Below are 23,699 nucleotides of genomic sequence, written 5' to 3' on the forward strand. Positions count from 1 at the left end.
CCTTAATTATGCTGGCAATTTTGCCGAGGTAACAAGAAGTGTAGACACAGTCAATGGAGGCTGGTTTGTGTGATGGATTAGGCTACATTCACGACCCTTTGTAGTTCCTTGCAGAATTGGGTAGAGCAGGAGCCATACCAAGCTGTGATACAACCAGAAAGAATGCTTTCTATGGTGCATCTGTAAAAGCTGGTGAGAGTTGTAGCTGACATGCCAAATTTCCTTAGCCTCCTGAGGGGCTTTAGTGGGTTTTCTTAAGTATAGTGTCGGCATGGGTGGACCAGGACAGGTTGTCGATGATCTAAAAGCTTGAATCTCTCAACCCTTTCCCCCATTGATGTAGACAGGGATATGTTCTCCTTTACGCTTCCTGAATTCAATGACAATCTCCTTCGCTATGTTGACATTGAGGGAGAGATTATTGTCACCGCACCAATTCACCAGATTCCCTATCTCATTCCTGTACTCTGTCTCGTCACTGTTTGAGATCCGACCCACTACGGTGATGTCGTCAGCAAACTTGCAAATTGAATCAGAGGGGAATTTGGCCACACAGTCATAGGTGTATAAGGAGTATAGTAGGGGGCTGAGAATACAGTCATGGGGGGGGGAAACCAGTGTTGAGGATGATCGCGGAGGAGGTGTTGTTACTGACTGTGGTCTGGCACTAGGGTGGAAGCTGCATTATCTGTAGGGGTGGAGGTGGAAGAAGTGAGGGGTGGGGGGCGTGGGTGGGAAAATTCTAGAAGCAACCGTAAACTCTCAGCATTGAAAGATCTGCAGCTGTGTTAGAGGCAGACTCTTCCACATCCAGTGACCAGGCTGCTCACCATCATGAATAATTGAGAGCGTCGCTTGTGATTGGGAACAATGCTTTGGAGTTTTAAACTCGGATCAGGGCCTCCTCACAATAGGAGTGAAAGGGAATTGATTTATTTGCCCTGGCCCAATTGACAGGCTGCCTTCATACGTTGGATTCGACAAAAGGTCTCTAAATCTCCAGCATTCTGGCCGATGATTGACCCTAATTTCTCTCCAGTGGCACGAAGCAGTTTTTTATTTTCAACACTTTAAATTTGGGTCAACACCTGAAGGGGGGACGGGTGGAGTGGGGGGAGGTGGTGGTGGGGGTGGGGGGGTGGGTGCCGGTGGGAGAGCTAAAGGTGAAAACTGGTTGCTCTAAATGTGAAACTCCCAGCAGGTTAGGCTACTTTTGTTGAACGAAAAACTCTGGTCAATAACCTTCCATCAGAATGGGACAATTTTCCAGATCTAATCGTTTTTTAAGTAGATACAAAGTCAGATTAAAAACATTCGTTGATATTCAATTTTTGACGTTCAATTGCTAGGGGGCACAGGTTTAAGGAGCGAGGGGCAAGGTTTAAAGGAGATGTACGAGACAGGTTTTTTACACAGAAGGTGGACGGGGTGCCTGGAACTCGCTGCCGGGGGAGGTAGTGGAAGCAGATACGATCATGAATTTTAAAGGGCGACTTGACAAATACATGACTAGGATGGGAATAGAGGGATACGGTCCCTGGAAGGGTAGGAGGTTTTAGTTAAGTGGGGCAGCACAGACTTGAAGGGCCGAAGGGCCTGTTCCTGTGCTGTAATTTTCTTTGTTCTTTGACATTTACTCTCTCTTACTCTCTGTCCTATCAGAGACCATTCCCATTTTGCAATCTAATTCTCGATTAAAGGATTTACTTGCGTGGAGGAAAATGATGTCCGCTGCTCAAGGAGTCCAGAGCCCGTGACAAAAACCTGAAAATGCGAGACAGGCCGTTCAGGGGTGAGATCAGGAAGCAATTCTTCACACAAAGGACAGTGAAAATCTGGAACTCTCTTCCCCAGAAAGCCTTGTGAGGTCGAGGGAGGGTCAATTAAACATTTGAGAACAAAGACTGAGATATTTTCTGTCACGCATTAGAGGGTTTGGAACCAAGATCCTTCACGGTTAGCACAGTGGTTAGCACTACTGTCTCACAATTACCCCATATTGTCAGGGGGATAAGCAGGGTAAAGACACAGGGATATATAGGGCCTGAGTGTTTGTGGTCAGTGCAGGCTCGATGGGCCAAGTGGCCTCTTTCTGCACTGTAGGGTTTCTATGATTCTAAGATAGGTAAGATGCAGATCAAGCGGAATCCAGTTGAAAGGAATATCACTCTCTAAGGGCTGAATGCTATGCTCCTGTTCCTATGGCGACACTCGGGCCTAATCCTCTGTCTCTTGCCTTCCAGCTTTTCATGGTTGACAATGGCGCCGATGATTGGAGGATAGCCATGACGTATGAAAGGATTTTTTTCATCTGTCTGGAGCTGTTGGTGTGTGCAATCCACCCAATCCCTGGGCAGTACATCTTCACATGGACTGCACGTCTCGCTTTCACCTACGCCACGTCCATGGCCAGTGCCGACGTGGACATTATCCTGTCCATCCCCATGTTCCTCAGACTCTATCTGATTGCCAGGGTGATGCTGCTCCACAGCAAACTCTTTACGGACGCCTCATCTCGAAGCATCGGAGCTCTAAACAAGATAAACTTCAATACCCGCTTTGTAATGAAGACTCTGATGACAATTTGTCCAGGGACTGTGCTCCTGGTCTTTAGTATTTCTTCATGGATTATAGCCGCCTGGACTGTACGTGTGTGTGAAAGGTAAGTCTTCAGTCCTGCTCACTGTTACTCTGTCCTCCAGTACCTGACAAATATTCTTTCACGGCAATCTAGATATGGAACTTTTCCAACAAGACTTCTAACTGTGGCCAACTGCAGCAATAACACAATCCGGAGATAGAGTTCAGGTTAAACCCCTCTCCCGTCTCTCGTAAAGTAACTTCACAATTCTGTGCTCTTGGGGAAGACCTGCACCCAAGGAAGACCATCTGGAGATATCTCAGAGGGCTGCAAGCCACAAGCAGGACCCCATCAGGGACCTTTCCAAAGGCCACTTGTTTATTGAACCTTATGTTTATCAAGGTGATGTCAGGCTTAATAAGGGGAGGATTTCCCATTTTTGACACCTGGTGACAGCACTGCAGGTTAAAATTATCCCATCAAACAGTCCCAGGACAGGTACAGCACGGGGTTAGATACTGAGTAGAGCTCCCTCTACACTGTCCCCATCAAACACTCCCAGGACAGGTACAGCACGGGGTTAGATACAGAATAAAGCTCCCTTTACACTGTCCCCATCAAACACTCCCATGACAGGTACAGCACAGGGTTAGATACAGAATAAAGCTCCCTCTATACTGTCCCATCAAACACAGGCAGGACAGGTACAGCACAGGATTAGAAACAGAGTAAAGCTCCCTCTACATTGTCCCCATCGTACACTCCCAGGACAGGTACAGCACGGGTTAGATACAGAATAAAACTCCCTCTACCCTGTTGCCCATCAAACACTCCCTGGACAGGTAGTGCAGGTGGGTGTGGGTGTGTTCTTTGATGAAGGGACGGTGTGGATGGATGAGGGCAGTGTTGCTGGTGTTTTTTGGGACATTCAAAGGCATTTGACAATATTCCACACAATAAACTTGTTGATGTATTTGGGGTGCATGAGGTTGAATGTGATGATGTCTGCCCAGGAACAGGAAGCAGAAAGTCATGGAAATGGGCACCTTGCACATTGCAGGGGAACACACTGTGCTGCTCCCCAGTGGCTGCTGCGGGCACCACTGCTCTTTCTGAAAGAAATATAACTGTCCCAGAGTTGGGAATACAGGGCATCATTCCCAAATTTGCAAAACTTGGGAATGTAATAAGAAGTGCAGAGGGTAGAAACAGACTTAAGGGAAAGATAAACTGGGCAGAAACATGGTGGATGAGTGTTAATACTGTAGTTAGTATTAATGGGAAGAATGAGGAGAAGCAATGGTTGCAGCTTTAAAGAGATAGCAGGAACAGAGAGAGCTGGGGTGTACATACAGAAATCCTTGTGGTCGCTGGGCAGGATGAGAAAGCTGTTTTAAAAATGAACAACATTCCTGTCTTTACTCAGAAGGACACAGGGGCAAAATTTTCCAGCACTTTGCCAACTCCTGCTGGCACTGTTTCCCAGTGGCAGGAGGAACAAACCTCGCTGAGTTGCCATAGACTTCAGCGGGACTGGAAAATCCTGCTGACGTCCAATGGTGAGTAACCTCTGCTATGGGAAAGCCCACCACAGGAGCTGGAAAGTCACGGTTGCAGAGTGTAGAATTGAGGAATTTATACTCCAATTACAGCTTCTTGTGTTAATGTAGCACCTTTAACATTGTGAAATGTCCCATGGCTCTTTACATCAGTACCAGCAAATATAGCTTCACACTGAGCTCCAGGAACTGATATTAGAACCTGTGACCAAAGCTTAGTTAAAGAGTTAGGTTTTGACGATACACTGCAATGAGAATAAAGAACAGTACCACACAGGAACAGGCCCTTCGGCCCGTCAAAACTGTGCCGACACATAAAGGAAAAGTAAAGCAAAGTTTGTTTATTAGTCACAAGCAGGCTTACATTAACACTGCAATGAAATTGCTGTGAAAATCTCCTAGTCGCCACACTCCGGCTCCTGTTCGGGTACACTGAAGGAGAATTTAGCATGGCCAGTGCACCGAACCAGCATGTCTTTCAGACTCTGGGAGAAAATCAGAGCACCCGGAGGAAACCCACGCAGATACAGAGAGAACATGCAAACTCCACACAGGCAGTGACCCAAGCTGGGAATCAAACCTGGGTCCCTGTCACTGTGAGGCAGCAGTGCTAACCACTGTGCCACCATGCCACCCCTTGACACCTTCCTAAACTAAAGAATTTTTGTCTCTATTCGGTCTGTATGCCTCTATTTCCTGCCTATTCACATATCTGTGAAGATCCCTCTTAAACCTTGCAATTGTATCTGCTTCTACCATCTCCTCTGGCAGCGCATTCCAGGCACTTACCACCCTCTGTGTAAAACAAAACTTTCCTCTCACGTCTCCTATAAACTTTCTCCCTTTTGTCTAAAAGCAATGTCCCCTAGTAATTGACAATTCTACCCTGGGAAAAAGACTTCAACCAATCATTCTATCCATGCTGTCATAATTTTGTAAACTTCTACTAGGCCGCCCCCTCAGCCTCTGACATTCAACTGAAAACAAACCAAGTTTCTCCAACCTCTCCTCGGAGCTAATGCCCTCCAAACCAGGCAACATCCTGGTAAACCTTTTCTGTACTCTCTCCAAAGCCTCCACGTCCTTCTGGTAGTGTGGTGACCAGAACTGTACGCAGTATTCCAAATGTGACCTCACTAAAGTTCTATACAGCTGCAACATGACTTGTCAATTCTTATCCTCTACGCCTCAGGTTGGAGAGTATCGCAGAGAGAGTTAGGGAGCGAATTGAAGAGTTTAGAGCCTTGGCAGTTGCCAACGATTAAACAAAGGCAAAATACTGCAGATGCTGGAAATCTGAAATAAGGACAGAAAATGCTGGAAATACTCGGCAGATCGGGCAGTGTCTTTGGGGAGAGAAACAGAGTTAACATCTCAGATTGTCACCTTTCATTGGAACTGATCTTCATCTGAGGAAAAGTCTTCAACCTGAAGCGTTCACCCTGTTGCTTAGTCCACAGACACTGCCAGGCCTGCTGAGTATTTCCAGCATTTTGGGTGAAATGATTAAAATCGGGGATGTTCGAATCGCCCGAATTGGAAGGAGTACAGAGGCCTTGGAAAGATTAAAGAAGTGGAGGAGGTTACAGAGTTAGGGAGGGGTGAGGGATTTGGAAATAACGGTTAGAATTTTAAAACCAAGGATTTGCTTAACCAGGAGACACAGCGAACACAGGAGTGATGGATGAACACGATCTGGTGCAAGTTATATATAAACATAGAAATATAGAAACTAGAAGCAGTCCTTTGAGCCTGCTCCACCATTCATTTTGATTACAGCTGATCATCAAATTCAATGTCCTGATTCCCTCCTTCCCTCCATATCCCTTGATCCCTTTAGTCCCAAGAGCTATATCTAATCTCTTCTTGAAATTAGACATTTTAGCTTCAACTACTTTCTGTGGGAGTGAATTCCACATATTCACCACCCTCTGGGTGAAGAAATTTCTCCTCACCTCAATTCTAAAAGATTTACCCCTTATCCTCAGACTATGACCCCTGATTCTGAACTCCCCCACCATCGGGAGCATTCTTTCTGAATCTACTCTGTCTAACCCTGTTAGAATTTTATAAGTTTTTATGAAATGCCCTCTCACTCTTCTAAACTCCAAGGAATATAATCCTAACTCACTTAGTCTCTCCTCATTTGATAGACCTGCCATCCCAGGAATCAGCTTGTACTCACTCTATAGCAAGGATATCCTTCCTCAGATAAGGGCACCAAAACTACACACAATACTCCAGGTGTGGCCTCACCAACATCCTTTATAATTGTAGCAAAACATCCCTATCTCTATACTCAAATCCTCTCGCTATGAAGGCCAACATACCATTTGCCCTCTTTACTGCCTGTTGTACCTGCATACTTACTTTCAGAAACTGGTGCACAAGGACACCAAGGTCTCATTGAATATCCGCCTCTCTCAATTTACACCCATTCCAATAATAATCTGTCTTCCTATTACTGCTACCAAAGTTGATAACTCACATTTATCCACATTATACTGCATCTGCCATGCAGGTGCCCACACACTCAGCCTGTCCAAATTTCACTGAAGCATCTCTGCATCCTCAAAACAATGGCTCCAGTCTTCCCAATGTTTAGTCAGAGGAAAGATCAACTCATATAAGCATCTGAAAAACAGTGGTGTTGTGGTAATGTCACTAGACTAGTAATCCAAACGACATGGGGTCCAACCCCACTATGGCAGCTGGTAGAATATAAATTCAATTAATAAAAGATCTGGAACTAAAAGCTAGTCTAATAGTGACAAGGAACCATTGTCGGTGCTGTAAAATCCCATGTGGCTCGCTAATGCTCGCTAATGGAAATCAGCCATCCTTACCTGGTCTGGCCTACATGTGACTCCAGAGCCACAGCAATGTGGCCTAGGAAGCCAATCAGTTTTATCAAACCACGACAAAGTCTAAAATGACCGAATATCTGGTACAGAAGGTGAAGTTGCACAGGATCAGAGGGGAGCTGGCAAGATGGATACAGAACTGACTCCATCATAGAAGACAGAGGGTAGCAGTGGGAGGGGGTGTTTCTGAATGGAGGGTTGTGACAAGTGGCATTCCTTAGGGACCTAAGTGCTGGACCTTTGCTGTTTGTAATATATATAAATAATTTGGAAGAAAATGTAACTGGATTGATTAGTAAGTTTGCAGCCGACACAAAGGGTGTGGATTTGCAGATAGAGATGAGGACCATCAGAAGATAAAGCAGGATATAAATCGGTTGGAGGCTTGGGCGGAGAGATGGCAGGTGGAGTTTAATCCAGACAAATGTGAGATGATGCATTTTGGAAGGTCTAATACAGACAGGAAATATACGGTAAATGATGGAACCCTTAAGAGTACTGATAGGCAGAGGGATCTGGGTGTACAAGTACACAGGTCACTGAAAATGGCAATGCAGGTGGTGAAGGTAGTCAAGAAGGCATTTAGTATGCTTGCCTTCATTGGCCGGACATTGAGTTTAAAATTTGGCAAGTCATGTTGCAGTTTTATAGAACTTTAGTTATGCCGCACTTGGAATATAGTGTTCAATTCTGGTCGCCACACTACACAAAGGGATGTGGAGATTTTGGAGAGGGTACAGAAAAGATTTACCAGGATGTTGCCTGGTATGGAGGGCATTAGCTATGAGGAGAGGTTGGAGAAACTTGGTTTGTTCTCACTGGAATGACGGAGGTTGAGGGGTTACCTGATAGAAGTCTACAAGATAATGAGAGACATGGACAGAGTGGACAGTCAGAATCTCTTTCCCAGGGTGGAAGAGTCAATTACTAGGGGACAAAGGTTTAAGGTGTGAGGGGCAAGGTTTAAAGGACTCGCTGCCGGGGGAGGTAGTGGAAGCAGATACGATAGTGACTTTTAAGGGATATCTTGACAAATACATGGATAGGATGGGAATGGAGGAATATGGTCCCCAAAAGGGTAGGGGGTTTTAGTTCAGTTGGGCAGCATGGTCGGTGCAGGCTTGTAGGGCTGAAGGGCCTGTTCCTGTGTTGGAAGTTGCTTTGTTCTTGTTCTTTGTTCTATCTATCATCAATCCAGGCACCAGAAACGACAGCGGCAAACCCAATCCTGTCAACCCTGCAAAAAAGTCCTCTTTACCAACATCTGGGGCCTGTGTCAAAATTGGGGGTGCTGTTTCACAGGCTAGTCAAGCAACAGCCTGACATAGTCACGCTCATCAAATCAGACAATGTCCCAGGCAGTCCCTGCGTCCCATCCCACCAGCAGGACAGACCCAGCAGAGGTGGCGGCACAGTGGTATACAGCCATGAGCGAGTCACCCTGAGAGTCCTCAATATCGACCCTGGACCCCCAGGAAGTCTCATGGCACCGGGTCAAACATGGACAAGGGAATCTCCTGCTGGTTACCACACACCGTGCCCTCAGCTGGTGAAGCAGCTCCTCCATGTCGACACCACTTTGGAGGAAGCACTGAGGGTGGCAGGTGCAGAATGTGCTCTGGGTGGGGACTTCAATGTCCATCACCAAGAGCAGCTCAGTAGTTCCAGCACAGACCGAGCTGGCCGGGTCCTGAAGGACATTGCTGCTAGACTGGGGCGGCAGCAGGTGGTGAGGGAACCAACAAGAGGGAGAAACATACTGAACCTCACCAACCTGTCCCAGATACATCTATCCTTTTGGAGACAAGGTCATCACAGTGAGAATACCTCCCATCAAAACTGGGCATCCATGAGACATCCATGTGAGCCATCAGCAGCAGCGGAACAGTACTCCAGCACAATCTGTAACCTTACGGCCCAGCATATCCCCCACTCTATCATTATCACCAAGCCAGGGGATCAACCCTGGTTCAATGGACAGTGCAGGAGGGCGTGCCAGGAGCAGCACCAGGTACACCTAAAAATGAGGTCTCAGTCTGGTGAAGCTACAACACAGGACTGTCTGTGTGCCAAACAGCAAGTGATAGACAGAGCGAAGCGATCCCAACAACCAAATCTGAGATCTGCAATCCTGCCACATCCAGTTGTGAATGGTGGTGGACAATTAAACAACTGACCGGAGAATGAGGCACCACAAATGTCCCCATCCTCAATGATGGAGGAGCCCAGCACATCAGTGCAAAAGTTAAGGCTGAAGTATTCACAACAACCTTCAGCCGGAAGTGCCTCATCTTGGCCTCCTCCAGTTGTCCCCAGGATCACAGATGCCAGTCTCGATTCACTCCATGTGATATCAAGAAACGGTTGGAGGCACTGGATGCTGCAAAGGCTATTGGCTCTGACAACATTCCAGCAATAGCACTGAAGACTCGTGCTCCAGAACTTGCTGCTCCTCAAGTCAGGCTGTTCCAGTACGGTTACAACACTGGCATCTACCCAACAATGTGGAAAATTGTCCAGGGTATATCCTGTACACAAGAAACAGGACAAATCCAACCCGGTCAACTTCTGCCCAGTCTACTCTCGATCATCAGTGAAGTGATGGAAGGGGTCATCAACAGTGCTCAGTAATAAATGCTCATGACGCCCCGTTTGGGTTTCGCCAGGGTCACTCAGCTCCAGACCTCATTATAGCCTTTGTTCAAACATGGACAAAAAATAGCTGAATTCCGGAGGTGAGGTGAGAGGGACTATCCTTCACATCAAGGCCACGTTCAACCGAGTGTGGCATCAAGGAGCCCTGGCAAAACTGGAGCCAATGGGAGTCAATAGGAAAACTCTCCGCTGGTTGGAGTTATACCTGGCACAGAGCAAGATGGTTGTAGTGATTGGGGGTCAATCATCTCAGCTCCAGGACATCACTGTAGGAGTCCCTCAGGGCAGTGTCCTTGACCCAACCATCTTCAGTGGATGCCTGCACAATGTTCAGCACCATTTTCAACTCATCAGACACTGAAGCACTGTTTGCATTCACAGCAAGACCTGGACAATATCCAGGCTTGGGCTGACAAGGGGCAAGTAAGATTCAAGCCACACAAGTGCCAGGCAACAACTATCTCTAGCAAAAGAGAATGTAACATCTCCCCTTGACATCCAACGACATTATCATATCTGAATCCCCCACTATCAACATCTTGGGGGTTACCATTAACTAGAAACTGAACTGGAGTAGCCGCATTAATACTGCAGCTACTAGAGCAGGTCAGAGGCTGGGAATTCTGTAGCGAGTAACTCACCTCCTGACTCCCCAAAGCCTGTCCACCATCTACAAGACATGGGTCAGGAGTGTGTTGGAATACGCTTCACTTGCCTGGACGGATGTAGCTCCAACACTCAAAAACTTTTGGCATCAACCAGGGCAAAACAGCCCACAAGATTGGCATCCCATCCACCATCTTAAATATTCACTCTCTTCAGCAGTGACCCAAAATGGCAGCAGTGTAAACCATCTACAAAGCTCAACAAGACCCCTTCAACCACATCTTCCAAACCAGGATTTCTATCATCTAAAAGGACAAGGGCAGCAGAGGCACAGAAACACCACCACCCGGACGTTCCCCTCCCCAAGCCACTGACCATCCTGACTTGGAAATGTATCGCCGTTTAATCACTGTCGCTGGCTCAAAATCCTGGAACTCCCTCCCTAACAGCGCTGTGGCTGTACCTACACTACAGGGACTGCAGCGGTTCAAGAAGGCAGCTCACCGGCACCTTTTCAAGGGGCAATTAGGGATGGGCAATAAATGCTGGTCTAGCCAGCCACACCCGCATCCCAGAACGCCCATTTTCAATACTCAGGGGTTTTGCAGTGGTTGAGCGAGGAGGAGGTGAGTTAGACTTAGACGCTGTCGGCGTCAATGTGGAATCTGATATTTTCAGTTGATGTCACTGAGTTCAGATGAGAAATAGGGATTGGTCACCACGGGGTCCCCACAGCTAATGATGAGGGAAGGTAATTGCAGGCCATTCTCAAGCTGTGACCCAACGGGTCAGAATGGAACTAGTTGAGTGTGGTCCCTCTCAGCTGGACAATGGTGGAGAGGGAAGTGTCAACTCACACCAGAAGCTGCAGACAGGTCGAGGAGTTGAAGTGAGAGAGTTTAACGCAGTTGCAAAGAATTTGATTTGCAATTGCTTTGGCCGGTTTCAGGAGGGTAGGATTGGAAATCTGATTGGAAGGATTCAAACGGTTTTCTGTGGGAGGCACTGCATCGTTCAAGGACTGTGGAGAGGAAAGTGAGGTTGGAGTTATTTCCAAGGGCCCAGGGATAAAGTGAGGATGTTTGAGGAACGGAGTGACAATGGAAGGGGGTGGGTTTGCTCGGAGAGTAAACTGTTCACAATTTCAACTGATTTGGGGGAAAGGTAGGAAGTTGGCCAGTCGGCAGTTGACTGACCAAAGCAGTTGAGGGAGCTCTTGATATAATCTTTAGAAATCACTGTTTAGACTGCAGCTGGACTTGTGTTCAATGTGGAGCAAGGTACATGACCTTGGGGTGGGTGCAGAGGAGATTTACAAGAATGATTCCAGGGATGAGATACTTGATTTGATTTTGATTTGATTTTTTATTGTCACATGTATTAACATACAGTGAAAAGTATTGTTTCTTGCATGCGATACAGACGACACATACCATTCATAGAGAAGGAAAGGAGAGGGTGCAGAATGTAGTGGTACATTCATAGCTAGAAAAAGTATTCAGAAGTCAGGAAAGAAGCTGTTCTTGAGTCAATTGGTATGTGACCTCAGACTTTTGTATCTTTGTCCTGATGGAAGAAGGTGGAAGAGAGAATGTCCGGGGTGCATGGGATCCTTAATTATGCTGGCTTCCTTGCCGGGGCAGTGGGAAGTGTAGATAGAGTCAATGGATGGGAGGCTGATTTGCGTGATGGATTGGGCTACATTCATGACCTTTTGTAGTTCCTTGCAGTCTTGGGCAGATCAAGAGTCATACCAAGCTGTGACACAGCCAGAAAGAATGCTTTGTATGGTGCATCTGTAAACGTTGGTGAGAGTCGTGGCAGACAAGCTGAATTTCCTTAGTCTTCTGAGAAAGTAGAGGTGTTGGTGGGCTTTCTTAACTGTAGTGTGGGCATGGAGGGACCAGGACAGATTGTTGGTGATCTGGACACCTAAAAACTTGAAGCTCTCAGCCATTTCTACTTTGTTCCCATTGAAGTAGACAGGGGCATGTTCTCCTTTACGCTTCCAGAATTCAACGACAATCTCCTTCGTTTTGTTGACAGTGAGGGAGAGATTATTGTCGCTGCACCAGTTCACCAGATTCTCTATCTCATTCTTGTACAACTTCAGTTCATGGAACCACACTGGAGAGGCTGGGATAGTTCTTAGACCAGAGAGATGGTTAAGAGGATATTGGATGGAAATGTTCAAATACTTAATGGGAAAATCAAAAAGAAATTATTTCTCAAGGGGAAGTAACAATGGGTATTGAATGTTGGCCTTGCCAGTCACCCTCACTCATTGATGGATAAATAAGTGTTTGAAAAGAGGAATGTACAATGAAATCTAAAATTCACAGCAACTTAGCATCAATCACAGCTGGAGGACTTCGATTTACGGTGATGGATGTGGCATGAGGAACAATAGTTTGACACTGAGAGTTCTGATCTGGAAAATGCTGCTGGAAAGAGCTGTGGAAGCAGATTCAGTTATATCTCTGTCGATATTTAAAGGATAGAAAAGAACACAGAGACAGGATTAGCTAGCAAGCTTGTGATGGGCCGATGATCTTATGTTTTAAGTTTCTTTTTATTAGTGTCACAAGTAGGTTTACATTAACACTACAATGAAGTTACTGTGAAAACCCCCTAGTTGCCACACTCTGGCACCTGTTTGGGTACACTGAGGGAGAATTTAGCATGGCCAATGCACCTAACCAGCACGTCTTTTGGACTGCGGGAGGAAATCAGAGCACCCGGAGGAAACCCATGCAAGGAACATGCAGATTCTGCACGCACAGTGACCCAAGCCGGGAATCGAACCTGGGTCTCTGGCACTTTGAGGCAGCAGTGCTAACCACTGTGCCACCGTGCCACCCATTATGTACTGTATCATTCAGAGAGTGGGGCATTGATTTCCGCTTTGCCATTTTGCTCAGTCACCTGAGTAATTCGATATTGAGTACAAATTTGAATTGAAGAGAATATTGGAAAATATTGGGGTGATGTTGGATATAATTTGATGATGGAAGGGAAATGGAAAAATCACAGAGTAATGGTTAACAGAAACAGGAAAATGAAAAAAAGATATTGTGAGAAAGTTAAACGTTCACTGATTTCATTGCACCTCAATCTAAAACAGAGCTGTTCTTCCCTGTTGTTAATGTGACACTGAGAGCTTCCTGGAACCTTGTACATTGGTGTTAAATTATCAGGTCAATAGTTTACCTATCCTCTAGAGAATTTGCAGGGCTCCTTTGACAGAATCTTCCAAACGCTCGCCCTCTGTCACCGGGGGTAAAAGGTCCATGGGGACGCCACCACCTGCAAGTTCCCCTCTACGCCGCAGACCATCTTGGCCCGAATTTAACACCTGGTGGGCGAGGCTCCAGAATGAAATTCTCCACTGGCTTCAGGAGGGATTTTAGCCCATGCAAGGTCGTAATATAGCAGCGCTTGACTTGGAAATATACTGCTGTTCCTTCATTGTCGCTGGGTCAAAACTCTGCACTCCCTCCCTATCAGCACTGTGGGTGTACCTACACCACATACACTGTAACAGGTTCAAGAAGGCAGCTCACCCACCACCTTCTAGGAAGATGTAACTTGTGCACTACTGCAGGGATCAGTTCTTGGCCCACAATTGTTCACTATTTACATTAATGACCTGGAGGAAGGAACAGAATGTCAGGTTCCCAGTTTTTCTGATGATACAGAGGTAGGTGGCAGGGCAGGTTGTGATGAGGGTATTCTGATTCTGCAATGGGATATCAATAGATTGGGTGACTGGACAGAAACACAGCAAATGGTGTTTAACGTGGGGAAGTGTGAGGTCACGCACATTGGTAGGAGAAATCAAATTTTCTCATTATCTCAATGGAGAGAGACTGCAGGTGAGTGAAGTGCAGAGGGATCTGGGTGTTCTAGTGCATGGATCACAGAAAGCTAGCAGGCAGATCCAACAAGTAGTTAAGAAGGCAAAGGGTATTTTGGCCTTTATTGCAAATGGTCTGGAATTTAAAAATAGGGAGTTTTTTTGTGATCGTACAGGTGTTGGTGAGGCCGCACCTGGAATACTGCGTACAATTTTGGTTCCCTTATCTAAAAAAAGGGTATAGTAACATTGGAGGCAGCCCAAAGGAGATTCCCCAGGCTAATTCTTGGGATGAGAGTGTTGTCCTATCAGGAGAGACTCAATAGTCTGGGTCTGTATTCCTTAGAGTTTAGAAGAGTGAGACATGACCTTACTCAAATCTATAAGATCCTGAGGGGGCTCGACAGGGTAGATGGTGAGATGTTTTACTGGTGGGAGAGTCTCAAACAAGGGGGCATTGCGACAAGATAAAGGATCGATCATTTAAAACTGAGGTGTGTCGACATTTCTTCTCGCAGAGGGTGGAATTCTCTCCCCCATAGGATCATTAGAAGTATTTATAGTGGAGCTGGATAAATATTTGATAGATCAAAGAATAGAGGGCAGCTGAGAAATGGCACAGAAAAGGAGGCGAGGTGAGTGCTGGGGCAGGCTGGACGGGCTGAGTGGCCACTCCTGATTCTGTTTCTTGTGCTCCTTGTTCTGTCCTAATAGATGAAATTCTGACAGAATTGGACAGACTGAATGCAGGGGTGTTGTTGGTTGGGGGTGTCCAGAAAAAGGGGTCAGAGTCTCAGGATTCAGGTCAGGACATGCAGGACTGGGATAGGGAGAAATGTCCTCACTCAAAGGGTGGTGAACCTGTGGAATTCGCTACCACAGAAAGCTGTGGCGACGTGTCACTAAATGTATTTAAGAAAGAACTAAAGAGATCTTTAGACTGTAAAGGTGTCGAGGGGTATGGGGAGAGTGCAGGAGTGAGGTGTTGAGGTAGAGGATCAGCCATGGTTACGCTGAGTGGCAGAATGGCTGCACGATGGGCTGAGTGGCCAACTCTTCCTATTTCTATGTGTAAGAGGGATTGGCAGAAAGCTTCGCCAGAAATGCCCTCATCCCGTGGATGAATAATTTTTAAAAATAATTTGAACATTTAATAAATTTGGACATCACGGCAGGTTATTAAAAATGAGCTGGAGAAGGTTCTCGCAGCACATTTTAACAAGAGGAGCTGGATAATGGGCCAAGTGTCTTGTTCCTGATTGGTCTTCACAGCAGAAAGACCCAGGTTCTACGTGTTTGCTCTCTGTGGTCAGGCTGAAACTAATGGAAGTCAAACCAATTTTGGAATTCTTCTCACGTGACAGAATCACTCAAATTCTCCTCAAGCGTCTTCAGAGAAACCGTGTTCGCTTTCTGTCTTCTGTGAGACACTGAGTTGAAGAAGCCAAATGCCAAGCAGGAAAATCAAAGGGGCTGTGAAGACCAAATCAGAACCTAATTATCCAGAAAATAATGGGTTCCTTTTCTCAGAAAAATAGCAGCGTTCCTCATTATGATAGCAACTCTCTGAGGCAAAACCAGGAACGGTGCCAACAACTAACACGTCCATTACAAACACACAGCTCCGGCAGTTTGCCAAAACTATTTGCAACAATACACTCACGTTTCTTATTTATGGAGGATGCTGGTGTCCAAACCACAACCAATCCAAGCTCAACATCAGCCCTGAGTCTGCAGTCCCTGGATTGGTTAAATATTTGCCTAATTCATGCTGTACCCCAGTGACAGTCTATAGTGACAGACACATCCCCACCAGCACTGTACCCCAGTGTTATACAGTGACCAGTGTTACAAAGTGACAGACCCGTCCCCACCAGTTTTGTACCCTAGTTATACACAGTGACAGACCCATCCCACCAGTACTGTACCCCAGTGTTACACAGTGACAGACCTGCCCCCACCAGTACTGTACCCCAGTGTTACACAGTGACAGACCCATCCTCACCAGTACTGTATCCCAGTGTTATACAGTGACACACCCAGCCCCACCAGTACTGTACCCCAATGTTATACAGTGACAGACGGGTCCCCACCAGATCTGGACGCCAGTGTTACACAGTGACAGACCTGTCCCCACCAGTACTGGACCCCAGTGTTATACAGTGACAGACCCATCCCCACCAGTACTGTACCCCAGTGTTACACAGTGACAGACCCATCCCCACCAGTACTGTACCCTAATGTTATACAGTGACAGACCTGTCCCCACCAGTACTGGACCCCAGTGTTACAAAGTGACAGACCCATCTCCACCAGTACTGTACCCCAGTGTTATACAGTGACAGACCTGTTGGGTGTAAGTCCTGTCAGTTGAGTTACCGGTCACTGCCTCATTATGAGTGTCTGTGGGAGCCCTCAGCTAGCTCCTGTCTCTAGGTCCCTCCATCAGCCTGTGTGTTTGAATGAGGGATGGCAACTGGAAGCCTGCAAGGAACCCTGGCAGGTTCTCTGCCCGGTGAGCCCTCTGCCCTTGTTCGGTCAATACCAGCGGCAGAGAGACTGGGCCCTTAAATGGGCATTGATTACCAAGTCAATGCCCTCAGTTGGAGGCATCCACTCGTCCTCCCAGCACGGACCGAACTGGACAACGGGCGGGAAAGCAACTCCATTCAATACGGTGGCTGCACATCATCCTCTCATCCAATCAAAGACCAGCTCCTCCCTGCCACCATTCTCACCGCAGCGAAGGGCATTAAACTCAATGCTGGAGTTACAGAGGGACATTGGCTGGGTCAGAGGGTGGGCTGGCATTCCGAACCGTTTTCCCAGTGTGAGTCACTGTCTCCCAGGTAAGGATGGGTGAGGGAGCAATGGAAAGTTCTGGGAAGAAGGAGGTGGTAAGCTGTGCCCTCAAAGACAGATAGGAGACCCTCTCTTCTCATCCTGAATTATTTGACAATAATTATGAATGCTACACTTTCTTCAATATTATCAACCTTTGTGGAGATGCTTTCTGAGTCTAGTGAACAGTGAGTTCAGTTATGGGCACTGCTCTCCAAGGAGGACGTCCTGCTCCTGGAGAGGCTGTTGTGAGGCTAAAAGGATTAAATCATAAACACAGGTTATATAGTCTGGCTTCATATTCGCTCAAGTTACAAGATGCAGACATGATTGAATTCAGTTCTTTTAGTATCATAGAATGCTACAGTGTAGAATGAGGCCATTCGGCCCACTGAGTCTGCACAGACCACAATCCCACCCAAGCCCTAACCTCAGAACCCCATGCATTTACCGTAGCTAGCCCCTCTGACCCTAAGCAGCAAATTAGCTTGGCCAATCCACCTAAGCTGCACATCTATGGACTGTGGGAGGGATCCGGAGCACCTGGGGGAAACCCACTCAGACACGGGGAGAATGTGCTAACTCCGCACAGACAGCAACCCAAGCCAGGAATCGAACCCGGGTCCCTGGCCTGTGAGACAGCAGTGCTAACCACTGTGCCAGCGTGCCACCTGTTTGAGGATTTGATCGGATCGATAGAGAGAAACTGTTTCCTCTGGCCAGGGTGAGGCCAAAACAAGGAGACAGAGCCTTACAGTTAGATCCTGATTACTCAGGAGTAAAGGCAGGAAGCAGTGCTCATGGAAAGGGGAGTGGGAATCTGGAACTGCCTCAGGAAGCTGCTAAACTGAGAGGCAACTGAAAATCTCAAAACTGACATTGAGAGATTTCTGGTGGCACGGGAATGAAGAGGATTAAGGATTACAGAACCAAGATGGGTAGATGGAGTTCAAATACAGATCAGCCATTGATGGTGCATCAGACTCAAAGGGCTGAATGGCCTTCTCCTGTTCCTATGCTCCCTGAGCTACTGCTTCCCATTTTACTATCCTCTCGCTGCCACTCCATTCATAGAATCCCTATAGTGCAGAAGCTGGCCATTTGGCCTATCGAGTCTGTACTAACCCACCCAGGCTTTATTCCAATAATCCCACTCCTGCTACTCCCCCTGATACGAAGGCCAATTTAGCATGGCCAATCAACCCAACCTGCGTATCTTTGGACTGTGGGAGGAAACCCACGCAGACACGGGGAGAATGTCCAGACTCCACACAGACGGTGACCCAAGGCCAGGAATCAAACCCGGGTCCCTGGCGCAGTGAGGCAGCAGTGCCGTTGTGCCACCCATCAATTTTACTGTACTGCACTGTGAGCTATTCACCCTTGGTGTGCTGCACTGACAGCCTCAACACTTACATGTGAAGGAAAGGACATTTTGGTGTTTTTTTTGGAAGTGTCTGCTGATTTCTGCTCTGATACTGGAATGTTCCTCATTGCCATCTGCTTTCAATCCAAAACAGATATCACGATAAACAGGAAGTCACCAGCAACTTTTTGGGAGCAATGTGGCTAATTTCAATTACGTTTCTGTCGATTGGATACGGGGATATGGTGCCTCATACTTACTGTGGAAAAGGAGTCTGCCTCCTCACGGGGATTATGGTAAGATTAAATGATAAAATTACCGACGGGATTCACAACAGTGGAATAGGATTGAGGGATATGGGGACAGGGTGGGATTGATAGATATGGGGACAGAGTGGGATTGAGGGATATGGACGACAGGGTGGGATTGAGGGATATGGGGGATAGGGTTGAGGGATATGGAGGAGGGTGGGATTGAGGGAAATGGAGACAGCGTGGGGATTGAGGGGTACAGGGACAGAGTGGGATTGAGGGACATGGGGGAGGGCGAAATTGAGGGATATGGAGACAGGGTGGCATTGAGCAATATGGGGACAGGGTGGGGATTGCGGGATATGGGGGGGGTGGGGACTGAGAGAAATGGGGGAGGGTGGATTGAAGGATATGGAGACACAGTGGGGATTGAGCGATATGAGGGGGCATGGGATTGAGGTACCTGTCCAAATGTCTTTTAAATGTTGTAATTGTACCCATCTCTACCACCTCGGGTCCTTTTTAAGTCTTTCCCCTCTCACCTTTAACCTATGTCCTCTAGTTTTGGACTCCGTTACCCTGGGGAAAAGACCTGAGCTATTCACCTTCTCTGTGCCCCTCATGATTTTATAAACCTCTAGGATCCTCTTGGGGAGAGTGATCATTGTATGGTGGAGTTTCTGGTGCAGATGGAGGAGGAGAAAGTGGGTTCCCGGACACGCGTCCTTTGTTTGAATAGAGGGGAGTACGGTAGGATGAGAGAAGAATTGGCGAATGTGGACTGGGGGAGCGTGTTGGAAGGTAGGTCTGCTGAGGAGCAGTGGAGGATCTTTAAGGAGATCTTTCTTGGTGCTCAGCGGAAATTTATTCCGATGGTTAAAAAGGACCGTAAGAGGAGAAGTAATAAGCCGTGGATAATGAAGGAGGCGAAGGAAAGTGTTAAATTAAAAGTGGAGGCGTTTAGAGTAGCTAAGAGTAGTGGGCGAGAAGAGGATTGGGAGAGGTTTAAATGTCAACAAAGATTGACAAAGAAGTTGATGAAGAAGGGTAGGAGAAACTATGAAGCTGGGCTAGCGCTTAATATAAAAAAGGATAGCAAGAGTTTTTATAAATATATAAAAAGGAGGAGACAGGCTAGGGTGAACGTTGGACCCTTAGAGGATGAGAGGGGGGACTTAGTGGTAGGGGATGGGGAAATGGCTGAGGTCTTGAATAACTTTTTTGTTTCGGTCTTCACAGAGGAAGACGTGAATAATTTGCCGGGTGTTAGCGATGGAAAGGTGGAAGGACTGGAGGGTCTCAATGACATTGTTGTTACTAGAGAGGCGGTGCTCGACAGACTGGAGGGACTGATTGTGGACAAGTCCCCAGGACCGGATGGAATGCATCCAAGGGTTCTGAAAGAAATGGCGGAGGTGATAGTGGATGCCTTGGTGATTATTTTCCAGACGTCACTGGATTCCGGGGAAGTGCCGGAAGATTGGAAAGCGGCTAATGTTACGCCGTTGTTTAAGAAGGGTGCCAGGCAAAAGGCAGGGAATTATAGGCCGGTTAGTTTAACGTCTGTTGTCGGTAAAATGTTAGAATCCGTCATCAAGGAGGAAATAGCGAGGCATCTTGAGAGGAATTGCTTGATAGAGCAGACGCAGCACGGTTTTGTTAAGGGGAAGTCATGTCTGACAAATTTATTGGAGTTCTATGAGGATGTGTCTAGGGCGGTGGATAGAGGAGAGCCGGTGGATGTGGTCTTTCTTGATTTTCAGAAGGCGTTTGACAAGGTACCTCACAAGAGGTTATTGCAGAAGGTCAGGGGACATGGAGTTGGGGGTAGGGTGTTAGCGTGGATAGAGGATTGGTTGTCAAATAGGAGGCAGAGAGTGGGGGTTAATGGGTGCTATTCGGATTGGCGGTTGGTGACTAGTGGAGTGCCTCAGGGGTCGGTGCTGGGGCCTCAGCTATTTACCATTTATGTAGATGATCTGGAGGAGGGAACCGAGTGTATGGTGTCGAAATTTGCTGATGACACCAAGATTGGGGAAACGGCAAATTGCGCGGAGGGTGTGGAGAGTCTGCAGAAGGATCTAGATAGGCTGGGCGAATGGGCCAGGAAATGGCAAATGGAATTTAATGTTGGCAAGTGCGAGGTGGTCCACTTTGGTAGGAATAATGGTAGGAAGGACTATTTCTTACGTGGTGAAAAACTGCAGCAGGCGACGGTGCAGAGGGACCTCGGGGTCCTTGTGCATGAGTCGCAAAAACCCAGCCTGCAGGTGCAGCAGGTGATCAGGAAGGCGAATGGGATGCTGGACTTCATAGCGAGGGGGATTGAATATAAAAGTAGGGAGGTCTTGCTGCAGCTGTGTAGGGCATTGGTGAGGCCGCAGCTGGAGTACTGTGTGCAGTTTTGGGCGCCGCACTTACGCAAGGATATTTTGGCCTTGGAGGGAGTGCAGAAGAGGTTTACTAGGCTGATACCGAAGTTGAGGGGGTTGAGCTATGAGGAGAGGCTGAATAAACTAGGCTTGTACTTGTTAGAGTTTAGAAGAATGAGGGGAGATCTCATTGAGACGTATAAGATGATGAATGGGATGGATAGGATAGAGGTGGAGAGACTCTTCCCGCTCAGAAAGGACAGTAGGACTAGGGGGCACAGCCTCAAGATAAAGGGGGGGTGGTTTAGAACGGAGTTGAGGAGGAACTTCTTCACGCAAAGGGTGGTGAATCTCTGGAATTCTCTGCCCGTTGAAGTGGTGGAGGCTGCCTCGCTAAATATTTTTAAGACGCGGGTTGATGGGTTTTTGATAAGCGAGGGGATTAAGGGTTATGGGGAGAGGGCGGGAATGTGGAACTGAGCCATGACAGATCAGCCATGATCTTATTGAATGGCGGGGCAGGCTCGAAGGGCTAGATGGCCTACTCCTGCTCCTATTTCTTATGTTCTTATAAGATCACCCCTCATCCTCCTACGCTCCAGGGAACAAAAGTCCCAGCCTATCCATCCTCTCCTTATAATTCAAACCTTCCAGTCCCAGTAACATCCTTATAATTCCTTTTAGCCCCCTTTCCAGTTTAATAACGTTCTTCCTATAGCAGGGCGACCAGAGTCCTACCCAGTTCTCCAAATGTGGCCTTATCAATGTCTGGTACAGTTGTAACATTGCGTCCCACTTCCTGCACTCAATGCTCTGACAGATCAGCACAAGATGAATCTCAATGATCGGTCAAACAGCTAGTTATTATAAAGAGAGGAAGAAGTGCATTTCTACAGCGCCGTTAACATCCTGCAGTGTTTTACAGCCAGTGAGATACTTTTGGAAACATAGTTATTGCTTTAATGAAGGCAAAATTCCTTCAAAGTGCATCCAAACACCAAAAAAAGAAAGGAAAAAGGATAAACGCTTTTCTCTGCCTCGCCGTGTCATCCCTCTCTGCGAGATAAACCTGGAATTCCTGCAGACTCCGAGTCTTTGGTGGGAGTGTAGTGATTTGTTTGGGATCAGGGAATCTGCCTGTTTACTTGTATATTTGTGTATTGTGATTTTGATTCTTTTGAAGGGAGCTGGGTGCACAGCACTTGTGGTCGCTGTGGTGGCTCGGAAACTAGAACTTACCAAAGCGGAGAAGCATGTGCACAACTTCATGATGGACACACAGCTAACGAAGCGGGTAAGAGATTGTTATCACCGCACACCGCGAGGGCCTGGGCTCACGCTCCCTGTTAAACACCACATGACCCCCCCCACCCCCCCAAACAACCACAGCATCCCCCCCCAGCTCTGTCTGTCCCCCCTCACGGTGGCACAGTGGTTAGCACTGCTGCCTCACAGTGCCAGGGACCCGGATTTGACTCCTGGCTTGGGTCACTGTCTGTGAGTAGTCTGCACATTCTCCCTGTATCTGTGTGGGTTTCCTCCAGGTGCTCCAGTTTCTTCCCACAGTCCAAAAGACGTGCTGGTTAGGTGCATTGGCCATGCTAAATTCTCCCTCAGAGTACCCAAACCGGCGCTAGAGTGTGGCGGCTAGGGGATTTTCACAGTAACTTCATTGCAGTGTGAACGTAAGCCTACTTGTGACTAATAAATAAACTTCAAAACTTTCCAAGCTGAATCTTGTCTCCAAACTGGGATCTGTTCTAACTTCTGGTTGGCTGTCCGTTCTCAGGAGAAAGAGTAAGATTTGTGGCCAATCTTTCTTTGTTTCTCTTCTTGATCCAAACGAAGTTCAGAAGGGACAAATTTGTATTTAAATAGCACCTTTTTGCATCCTTGGGAAATCCTAGGTGTGTCATAACCAATGAAATCCTTTCAAAGTGTGGTCACTATTGTGGGAAACATAGCAGCCAATTCGTGGACAGCAAGATCCCACACACACACACGGAGCAATGTGGTAATGACCAGATAATCTGTTCCATCGAGGGAGGAATGTTGATCAAGACACCAGCGATAACTCCCCTGCTCTTCTTCAAAATACTGGCCATGTAATCTTTTCCATCCCCCCAAGGGGGCAGATAGGGTCTCTCGGTTTCATGTCTCCTCACAGTGTCGCACTTCCATTAGATATAGGAGCAAAATTTGGCCATTCGGCCCACTGGGTTTGCACTGTCATTCGATCGTTGCTGATATGTTTCTCAAACTCATTCTTCCATCTTTTCCCTGTAACCTTTGATCCCCTTACCAATCAAAAGTCTAGCCATCTCTGTCTTAAAGACACTCAATGACCTGGCCTCCACAGCCTTCTGTGGCAATGAATTCCACAGATTCACCACTCTCTGGCTGAAGAAATTCCTCCTCATCTCTGTTTTAAAGGAACGTCCCTTTACTCTGAGGCTGTGCCCTCGGATCCTAGTTTCTCTGACTAATGAAAGCATCTTCCCCACATCCACTCTATCCAAGGCCTTTCAGTATTCTGTAAGTTTCAATGGGATCGCCTCTCAGCAGAGGAAATACAGACAGATACAGGGAGAATAGAGTCATAGCGTCATAGAAGTTTACAGCATGAAAACAGGCTCTTCGGCCCAACTTGTCCCTTTTTTTAAACCCCTAAACTAATCCCATTTACCCGCATTCGGCCCATATCTATCGAGTACAGACCCAGAACCCTCAAACACCCCTCATACTTCC

General features: G+C 47.1%; 1 protein-coding gene across 1 annotated transcript in view; it reads left to right on the forward strand.

Annotated features, from left to right (window-relative positions):
• The window catches only part of kcnn1a (potassium intermediate/small conductance calcium-activated channel, subfamily N, member 1a), a 128,367-nt gene that overhangs the window by 72,273 nt on the left and 32,395 nt on the right, over window positions 1–23,699 (forward strand). The window contains exons 5-7 of the mRNA XM_080212629.1: window positions 2,244–2,662; window positions 18,483–18,624; window positions 22,135–22,245. Coding sequence (XP_080068755.1) covers window positions 2,244–2,662; window positions 18,483–18,624; window positions 22,135–22,245 — 672 coding nt within the window. The remainder of the gene's footprint in view (window positions 1–2,243; window positions 2,663–18,482; window positions 18,625–22,134; window positions 22,246–23,699) is intronic.

The sequence above is a fragment of the Carcharhinus amblyrhynchos genome, chromosome 26 (genome assembly GCF_965287045.1).
Source record: "Carcharhinus amblyrhynchos chromosome 26, sCarAmb.v2.hapA, whole genome shotgun sequence".
NCBI classification, from domain to species: domain Eukaryota; kingdom Metazoa; phylum Chordata; class Chondrichthyes; order Carcharhiniformes; family Carcharhinidae; genus Carcharhinus; species Carcharhinus amblyrhynchos.